Below are 10,291 nucleotides of genomic sequence, written 5' to 3'. Positions count from 1 at the left end.
AGAAAATAAGCTTTGAAAATATTTGAACACTGGTGTTTAAGAATTACAAAAACGTAGCAAGATCAGGATTGGCAATCTTTTGTAAGTCAGCCTATTTTTCTCAAAAAAGATTGTAGACTGTAAAATCTTTCCCTCAGAGGTCCTTCAATAAGGAGCTTCAATACTGACCACGTAGGTAATTCCTTAAAACAACCCTGCTTCGAGAGGGTAAGGGCATAAAATGTGAAGATTAAAGACAGAATTTTTTAAAGTACAGTTACTCCTAAATGGCCTTTATTCAATTAAACACTGAACAAAAAGATTTGTGAAATACCTACAACTAGCAAAATACTATGCATTTATTTGAAGATATGAAGCTCCTGCCCAGGTCTCATTTTCTTTTAACATCCAGGACAATCATTTTTACCACTAATATAAGACTTAGTTTAAAAAAAAAAAGTGGACTGAGAGCTCATATGCATACAAAATAACGTTCCAGAAAATCTAATCAGGGCTTGATCTAATTCTCCTTTGCTTTTGTTAAAATGGTTCACTGTTTCTCTTTAGCTTCTCCAAAATAATACCAGAAAAGCATCCTATTACAGTTTTATTTACCTTAACATGCGCTCTAGACTAGCATAAGTATTTGATAGACAGAGGGCCAATAAATGAAGTATTATGTAAAAATACATGTAAAAGTTTATTGTACAAAATTAAGCCCTTACATTTCATAGTTTACTAGTAGGTAATTTTTAGAAATCTACACAAAAATTCTACTTTCACTTCTTCCCATCCCCAACTATTAAAATGGCCTGACCAATTGTTATGAAAACAAACACGATAAATAACACCAAGTCCTTTAAAGACAACTATCCCAAATGTTATTTCTTGGCATAGGTGATCTTCATGGCATGGGATGGTGTAATCTTAAATCCTTGTAAAGCATCTCTGGCAGCTCCAGCCTGTCCATCATTTTCAAATTCAACAAATGCAATATCATGCCTTCCAGGTACCAAACGTACTTCCTTGAAACCAGGGAACCTATGAAGAAAAACAATTTACATATATGTAAATAATTTTTTAATATGTAAATACATAAATGTCTATTCAGTGTTTAACTTTATTAAGCAACTTCCTGAAAAGCATCATATCCTACCAAGAATCCTGAGTAGCATAAAAGAACCTAAAATATAATTAATACCATTATAATTAAAATATAATTAACACCATGAAAGAATTGCAGGAATAATTATATTCTTATCACTATATCAAAGCTTTGTTTTCTGTTTTACTCATCAACTAGAATTAATAATTCAAACATCAGAGATAATTCAGCTTTTTATTTGCTAAATCTGCAGACTGACTTCGATTCATGGTTGATCACAGACCAAATCAACGGACCTATAAGAAATTACTGATGTGTGATACACAAATGGATTCAACAATGCAAGTGCTATTTGTCCTGTCAGGAGGCTCTTGGAACACAGAATTTTTAATAATAAAACTTACTGATTAAACAGCATGGATAACATCATCTCATTAGTCTCTTCTGGTAAATTATTAAGGAATAAAATATAGTTTGGAGGGTAATCAGGGACCTGTTAAAAAGAAAAAAGGCAAAGTTAGCTTATAAGTATAAAAAATATGTAAACCACTTGGTTCTTACATAAAATCTAAACTTGAGAGCTACATTGTAGTTTATTGGGGCTTATGAAACCTCACTGCCTCAAACTTTGAAGCTGACAACCAGCCACACCAGAGGAATAAATACGAACCTATAGTAACTAAGCAAAGCAGATGTGCAAGTCACTTAACACAAATCTGGCAAATCGTAAATCTTATCAGTTTTCAAGTATTTAACCATATTTAAAACAATATTTGAGTTTTAAGCATCTGCAAGTCAGTCATAATAGGAGGATTCTGTCATCTGGATTACATAACTGAAAGATCCTAACAAAACTAGAGAAGGCAGCAATGTCACCATCCTCCAGCTGGTCACCCAAGTAATAACACTGCTATTCAATTCTCTGCATTACTGTTTACTACCTCCCAGCATTTAAGAAAATTCAGAACCACCAGTTGGCGACTTCTAATGTTTTCTGAAAGTAAATGATTTATACATGGCACCTAGTTACACACAAGTAAGTAGAAACAAGCACTGTTACTAGACATTAAACTATTTGATACTCTACCCTGAGGGAATGAGGAACTCCTGTATATAAGAAAAGGCTTCTCTGTCTTCAGGCTAATTTTGTGGGTGGGAGAGATGAAGTGTAAAGAATAACTTAAGTGAACAACTTAAGGCTTAGAGAATTCAGTGCTGGCATTTGTACAGTGGACTATGATTGTTAAAAGAGTTCAAAGAAGAAAAGTAGGTAATATAAGAAAATACAAGTAACTTAAAATCAGAGCAGCAAAACCTCAGTGATGTAAGGTATTCTCTAAATTAAAGATACATTAAAGACTGACAGCTGTCAAAGGGGAGGTGGATAGGACAGGATGAAAGAAGGTGAAGGAAGTAGCCAAAGAACATACATGCACAGCCCATGGACACAGACAACAGTGTGGTGAGAGCCAGAGGGAGGGGAGGGTGGGGTCTGGATGAAGGGGGGCAAAGGGGGTGGGAATGAGGGACATCCGTAATGTCACAATAAAAATAAAATACAATTAAAAAAATATATATATATATCGTCAGACCCTAGCAACCTAGGAGGCAAAAAGGAAACCGTGAGTACATAATTGAGGCTTCCTCTCTGAGGCCTTTAGCAAGATCTGGAAAAGAGTTTGTAAGAAATCTACATAGGAGACTTGAATATACCTGTGCTGAGGAAGAAAGAACAAGGGTAAGTGGAAAGCAACTCTGTGTGAGCCTGTTAGAAAAGCTGGTTTAGCGCTTCAGCCAAGTGGAATAGAAACGAGCCCACTGCGTGGCCAGTTTCCTCAAGCCATGTGTCTGAGAAGCCCTAGGCTTCCCTCAGCTCCTGGTCCTCACAGTTTACAATCTGTCCTTCCAATTCCCTCAGTGATTCATTAGGCAAAGTGAGGAATAAAGTCAGGTTTGGTTTGCTCCCTCCTAAAGGGAATTAAAATGTTCTGAGCTTCTACATTAAAGTGCTATATAATTTAATGTTATAGCTTACAGATGGAATTATTTTCAGTTTCTAGAGACATGCAGGTTGTTGTATGCTGTTGCTATTGCTTCATATAAAGTTTTATTTTAAAGCACCACAGGAAAAAATATTACCTGAGGATTTGGCGCTGCATTTCCTTGGGTGTTAGCTGAATTTGGTGTTCCCTAAACAAGAAAGAGAAAGTTAAAATTTCCAATCCCTCTAAAAAAGGCAGCACATTTATAATCACTACATAAAAATAACATTAATTTAAACAGGTTTTTTATTCCATTTAATTTTACTTTAAGAAATTACATTTTAGCTGACTCAAACATTCATGTATTTAGCTTGTCAAGTATTTCTGAAAGGTCTAGCCTTAAATTTTGGAGACTATGTCAAATAACTTAATCTCGATGCCTCAAAATTATGAAGAAATATACAAGAGAAAAACCAGGGGGCAGTTTTTCTTACGTTATTACTTTTAGCAATTAGACAAAAGTCAAGCATTATACTTAGTGAAACTAATTTCTAATCACCTTTAATCTAAAAGTAGTAACTACTTTTGGATGATAATTTCACTTTTACTTGGTGTTATAAACTAAAATTTGAATTCCTGAATTGTTCTAAGAAAGTAGCTGTGAGCGGAGTACTCATGGTTAATGATAGTATCTACAGTACTATCTATAGGCAGCAGAATTTGAGAAATAAGCCAACAGATACTAATATATTCTGTGAACGATGAGCTAAATGTCATACAAATTTAAATAAAACTGTCACATATAAATCTGCGTATATAAAACCTTATCTTTTAATTTGTTGTTTAAACATAAATATTCGAACTTTGGAACTCAACCAGTCCAGCTTCTTAGAAATCCACCTTTTAAACACATGTACACACATGTGCACATATGTGCCTCAGAGATCATCCCTCAAATGAAAGACAGGCATCCCTATCAAATTCCTGACACCAGAAAGTAAAGAGCTTTTGCCACTCTTACCAGACCAGGCTTCTTATTAGCAGTCAGCGCTGCCTGCTCCACAGTTTTGGCTTTCTTCTTTTCTTTCTTCTTTTCTTTGTCAGCAAAGGTGCCACGCATTTTAGATATTATATCAGAATCTGTTTTTGCATACTGGATTCGCTGTTTTAATTATTTGAAAACAAGTTACTTTTCATTACGCTCCAGGTTGTTTACACTTGTCATTGGCATTTCAAATTCCATTATCCAAATACACTACAAGATAATTTTAAACCCACCCCTAAGGAAACCTGTCAAATACAGTGAGTGCCCAATGCAAATAAATTGTGGCCTATGATTCACGACTTATACAAAGTTAGATTCAACTGTGCTTATTAGAAGAAAAACCATAGATTTTCATAAAAGCAGGACTGTGAAGTATCTGTACCACTACTTCTCTCCATTTAATAAAAGAATAGAGAAAACTGCATTGGAAAGTTGCCTATCCCTTAGCAGGGACTTTCAGTAGAAGGGTCAAATGTGTCAATTAGCTGTGAAATGTGTCATGTGGAATTTGTTACTTCCAAAGTTAACACACCGAAGACTTTCTTTTCAATCTCATCTATTATTCTTAAAATAACTAATAGTGGCATCAACCTGAACTTAAAATGCTCTGAAAAGAAACAAAAGGGTGGCATCATAATTTGTGCAACCAGGCCACCTGCTCATTCTTCCTGGGCCACAACCAGCAGAAACATATGCACAGTAAGACAACAGGTCAGGCATGAAAAACACGGGTCAAGGATAGCATGTCATATACTAGAACGTGCATTCCAATTACTGGGAGCACCTGTGAAAATGCAGATTCCAATGCAGTCTGGGTGATACTACTGGTATGGGTGCCACACTTTGAGTAGTATTTAGGCCCTGGCAAAGCTTAAAATACCTATTATCTGGTCCTGACAGACATTTTGCTGACCTATGAATTAGACCAACAAATATCCAATCCACTTACATTTTATTGGTGGTGAAACTGAACACAGGCACAGAACTAGTTAATGGCAGAAGCAGAATGAGGACCGGAAATGCTAGGCCTTGGCTCTTTCCCCAACATCCCTTCCCATCACAGCCCAGTTCCAGAAGAAAATCACTTTGGAATCCATACCCAAGGTACTATGTACTCCCCCACAAGTAGAACCCCTTGCTTTAAACTCTGTCTCCATCCCGATCCAATCCTCTACCATCTCTGATTTATATCAAGGGCCTCCTACATGAGTTCCCTACTTTCTTGCCCTCCCACAATTCAATCTTTATTCAGCAGCTAAATATGAATCTCATTACATCCCTCCTGAGCTTAAAACTTTCCTTGCATATCTTTCATTTTCATTTATTAATAAACCCATGAATTTAAGTCTATGAATTTTCCTTAGATCATTGCTTTATCTGGACTGAACAGTTTCTCAAATGTAGTATTTTACTATGGTGTTTTTTGAAACTTTCTAAATCTAACAGAGTAGATTTTTCTCTTTGACCCATGGTTTTTATAAGTATATGAATGGAGGTTTTCTTTTACTCTTCTAATTATTAATTTCTAGTTCTTTTGAAATATGAATATTGCTTATCCTGCCATAATTTTAAAAAATATTCTACATCTCAATCTATTTTGCTTTTGCCCCTATGAACTGTCATAAATTAAGAAGTAAATTATAAACTCTACCACTGTTTCTATAAAAATAAATAAAACAAACCCAAACTCCCTCTAACACATATTTAAAAGCAGAAAGCAATAGCTATAAAGTATATATTTACAAATCTACTATACCATTAATAGAGATTAAAGCCAAAATACTAAGATCAACTTACCATTGGTTTACCATAAAATGGAAATCCCTGTAACTGTCTCAAGGCATTTGTGGATGAGCCCAATTCTTTAAATATAACAAAAGCTTGGCCCCTCATCTTCATGGTCTTTAAAGCTACGATATCTACCACATGTCCAAATTGAGAAAACAGGGCATATAGGGATCTCTTCAATTCTGTGTAAAATTAGAGGGGAAACAACTTATTTGTGAATGTAACAATAACAAAGTTCTTCATAAAATGTCACTGAATTAAGTGACCCCACCATTCACTTATTCATTTATGCAAAGTTACACATTTTAATAACAACATTATACTATTTCCACTTGCTTTCTGATTTAAAGTTATTTCAACCCAGTTTATCTATGAGTGAAAACAGGTTCAACACATTTTTCAGCCCTTACTTATTTTTAAGCCTTAAAGTCCTTACCCTGATAGGGATAAACCAGTATTTCAGGCACTGAGAAAGCTAACTAAATGAGAAGTTTTGAAGCAGCACAGTTTTTAAGATGGTAGTAATTAAACACATTTTGGTTGTGAACAAATCTTTTTAAAGGGCACTTACCTTCTTTTTTAATTTTGTCATTCATATTGTTGATATAAATTGTATGGTTTGGTCTGATATCCATCTTTTGTGTTCAACTGTTCAAACAGCCTAAAGAGACAGTAAGTATTCTGTTATAAACAGGGAAGATTAATTCATACTCTAGTGTGACATTAGGACACATCACAAGTGTCATTAACATTTCAGTTCTCTTTCAATCCCAAATGTCAGAAAACAGCAGTCTGGCAGCAGTATTTAAAGCCTCTCCAACTCTCGCTAGCCCTCTTTTTAAATTTTTTTATTTTATTTTTATTTCTTATTTACTTATTTTTTTAAATATATCTTTATTGATTTCAGAGAGAGGAAAGGAGAAGGAGAGAGAGATAGAAACATCAATGATGAGAGAGTCATTGATCAAGCCCGCAACCTGGGCATGTGCCCTGACCCGGAATCGAACCCCGATCGCCTGGATCCGAGGTCCACGCTCAACCGCTGAGCCACGCCCGGCTGGGCTAGACCTCTTTTTTTAAACAAAAGGAGAACAAGACTTGATGGAGGCACGAGTACCTAGCCAGGTTTTTAACATTCCTTCATTCAACAAATTTATTTTTGTACTTATCTTTCACTTATAACAAGTGATACTGTTTTTCCACCTGCCTAATAAAATGACTTTTCTTTTTAAATTACTTAAAAGATGAGATTTGAAGAAAAATGAAAAAGAAACTAGCAAATGTACATCTACTAAAATTCATTCAGATAGAACATGAATGAAGTTTGCCAAGAACCACTCCATGTGTACACCTGCAAAGCACTTTCACTCCTGTTACTTAACTTATACCTGCCATCACTTAACTGTCCTAACTCCAAAGGTATCTCTAGCCTACTGGAGGAACGGAGCTCAGAGAGAGCAGTGCTGCATCGCAGCGAAGAGCTCAGGTTCTAGTACCAGCCGGATCTCAGTTCAAACCGAGTCTATGCTTCTTACTAGCTGCTTGACTGGGAGCAAGTTCCTTAATTTCTCAGGCCCACATCTGTAAAATGGGGGTGGGTGGGGGTGGTAACAGCATTTACCCAGTAGAACTCAGAAGACTAAATGAGATATAAGTTCTCGCACAGTTCTTAACTAGGCAGTAAGCACTTAAACTAGTTGTTATGAAAGGTTAGGGACTTGCCTACGGTCTCGCAGCTAGTAAGCAGCAGGCCTGGGAATTCTGCCCGTGTCTTCTGTTCTCTTGCACGCTTCTTTCACGCCCACCTCTGTATTTCATTTTTTTTACACTGCTTTGAGTTGCACATTCTGACCTCGCTTTATTTCCTAGGATGTCCCACCTATTCTTTAACGTCACAAATATATAACTTCGTCCACTGTATGTGAGCAGCACAGGATGAGTGACAAGGAGAGGGCCTAAGCACAGGGGCTGCACCTGTGGGGGCAATACGTGAAAAGCAATGCTTCCCAGAGACTTGCCGCCCCTCATCCGACACCTGGAGGGCTCGGGTCAAACTGAAGGCGGAGAGGTCAGAGGTTTGCCGGTGGCCTGGCCTTCAGCGGGGGCACCGGAGAAGCCTCCCAGCCCATGAGGGCGCCTCCGAAGGTACAGGAGAGCTCAGAGCGGGCGGTAAACGCACACAAGCCAAGGGGCTTTCATCAGCCTTCACTTCGTAGGCGGGAGCCTCCCTCCTCTCCGGAAACAAGGACACTCGCCCAAGGCAGCAGCCACGACATCCCGGACCCAGAACGCTCGGCTCAAAGCGGTGCCTTAAATTCGGGCCTCGCCAGCCCGGCAGCCTCCGTTCCCCGCCGCCCGCGAGCCCCGGGCCGGACGCCTCCCGGCCCCGCCACGCGCCCCGTCCGCTCGCGGCTCCTCCGGGGAGCGCCGGGCCGAACGGCCGCCTGCAGCCGGGGGAAGCGGACCAGCGACGAAAACCGCGCTCCCACTGACCTGAGGCCGGCGCGCCGTCCCGTCAGCACCAGAAGCCGGAAGCGGGGCGCGAAACCGGAAGGAGCGGCCCCAGGAGCCTCAATCGAGCGCGGAGCCGTCGAGAAGCCGAGCACCGAATCGGTCGATGCCCCGCGGCGGCGCCTGGGACTCCCTCGGCGCATGCGCACCCCCGCGGGCCCTGAGAAAAGGTGGGAAGAGGGCGGGGGGAGGAAGGGGCGCGGCGCGTGGGAGCCCCGCGGGGTGGGCCGAGTCTGGGGGCCGGGCCGCCGGAGGGTAGCGGAGGGCAGTGATTCGTTCCCCTCCCCGGCGCAGGTACCCGCCGCCTCTCCGAACCCTGCAGTTTCGCAGGCGCCCGGTTTCGCCCCTGGCTGGGCTCCGGCTGCGCGCGTTTCGCGTCGCGTTCAGGGGGCGCTCCGCCAGGGCCCGGGACTCCGGGGGAGCCGTCCAGCGCCCCACGGGCTTGCATCCCGCGGGGGCTCGGTCTGGGCCCCACAGCCGAGGGAGTCGGCGTCCCGGCCTCGCGCGGGGCCTGCGAGCGCCCCTCAGGTGTGGGCCTGGACGCGCGGACAGCCACCCATTTCCTACCCCCACCTTCCAGCTCCCCCCAGGGTGCCCGGACTGCTGTCGGGTCCTACAGGCGGTCGTGTTTAGGCCCAGCCCCGAGGGGGAGTCCCGAGCGCGCGCGCCCAGCCAGCGGAGCACCTCGCAGGGGGTGTGGCGAGCCCCCGGGCCTCTATTCTCATTCCCGGTAACTCAGCTCTGGAGCCCCAGCTTTCTCATGTAAATTAGGGGTCCTAATAGTACCTTCCTTCTAGAGTTACTGTGAGGATCAAGTGCGCTCCGTGCGAAGCGATTAGACACAAAGTAAATGGTTCATAAATGTTATTTCTAAGTGCTGGCTGTGACACGGGCATATGTGGGTGAAGGGGCCAGCTAGGTTGGTCTTATAAGATACGGATTTTTATTTTGAAAGATCTCCTGAAGTTGCAACATCTTGAAATAATGTAAGCCTCCTGAGGGTGGGGGTTTTTGTCCCTTTGTTTACTCCAGTACCCTCAGTAACCAGAAAAGTGGCTGATAAATATGTATTGAAGGAATGAATGAGTGAAGCTTCTTGGGAAAATTAGACAACACTAAACAAATGTGATGTCTTAGGAAGATGCACATAAGTGTAGGAAATAATGTTAAAAAAATCACAGAAAAGCATTATTTTACTATACAGATATAAATATTAGAAAAACATAACTTGTTCTGTCTCAGTTAAGGAATTATGAGAGAGTATCCTTAATATACTAAAAGAAATATAAACTAAATTAAAAATGTTCTTAATAGCAAAGGACAAGCTGCCCTGCCCATTAATGTGGACATCTGACCAATTAATTCCGTTTGATGATAATGAGGATGGCTAAACTATTTTTCTGAAAATAAGCTGTAACCTGACTATATTATGCAAGTCATTCTGGCCAAGAGCACATCATAACTATTAAGAAAGGATACGGTAGAAATTAAACCCTTATCAGATGTGTCGTTGGCAAATATTTTTTCCCATACAGTGGGCTCCCTTTTCATTTTGTTGATGGTTTCTTTTGCTGTGCAGAAGCTTTATAGTTTGATGTAGTCCCATTTGTTGATTTTTTCCTTTGTTTCCCTTGCCCTAGGCAATGTGTTGGTGAAAATACTGCTAAGTGAGATGTCAGAGATTTTACTGCCTATGTTTTCTTCTAGGATTTTTATGGTTTCGTGACTTACATTTAAGTCTTTTATACATTTTGAGTTTATTGTGTATGGTTTAAGTTGGTGGTCTAGTTTCATTTTTTTGCATGTACCTGTCTAATTTTCCCAACCTCACTTATTTAAGACAATATCTTTACTCCATTGTATGCTCTTGCCTCCTTTGTC

At 40.5% G+C, this 10,291-nt stretch overlaps 1 protein-coding gene across 1 annotated transcript; it reads right to left on the bottom strand.

Moving 5' to 3' along the window:
• Positions 1-256: 256 nt before the first annotated feature.
• Positions 257-8,975, bottom strand: SNRPB2 (small nuclear ribonucleoprotein polypeptide B2). Its single transcript, XM_081150262.1, has 7 exons — positions 8,393-8,975; positions 6,471-6,560; positions 5,909-6,081; positions 4,088-4,228; positions 3,224-3,274; positions 1,489-1,577; positions 257-1,020 (listed from the first exon to the last, which is right to left on the bottom strand). Exons 2-7 carry the CDS (start codon positions 6,532-6,534, stop codon positions 861-863), a joined length of 678 nt encoding a protein of 225 aa, XP_081006388.1. The 5' UTR covers positions 6,535-6,560; positions 8,393-8,975; the 3' UTR covers positions 257-860.
• Positions 8,976-10,291: the final 1,316 nt, after the last annotated feature.

This window comes from Miniopterus schreibersii (assembly GCF_964146895.1).
Source record: "Miniopterus schreibersii genome assembly, chromosome: 10".
NCBI classification, from domain to species: domain Eukaryota; kingdom Metazoa; phylum Chordata; class Mammalia; order Chiroptera; family Miniopteridae; genus Miniopterus; species Miniopterus schreibersii.
Note: the sequence above shows the minus strand (reverse complement) of the source record. Positions and strands in the feature narration are given on the sequence as shown.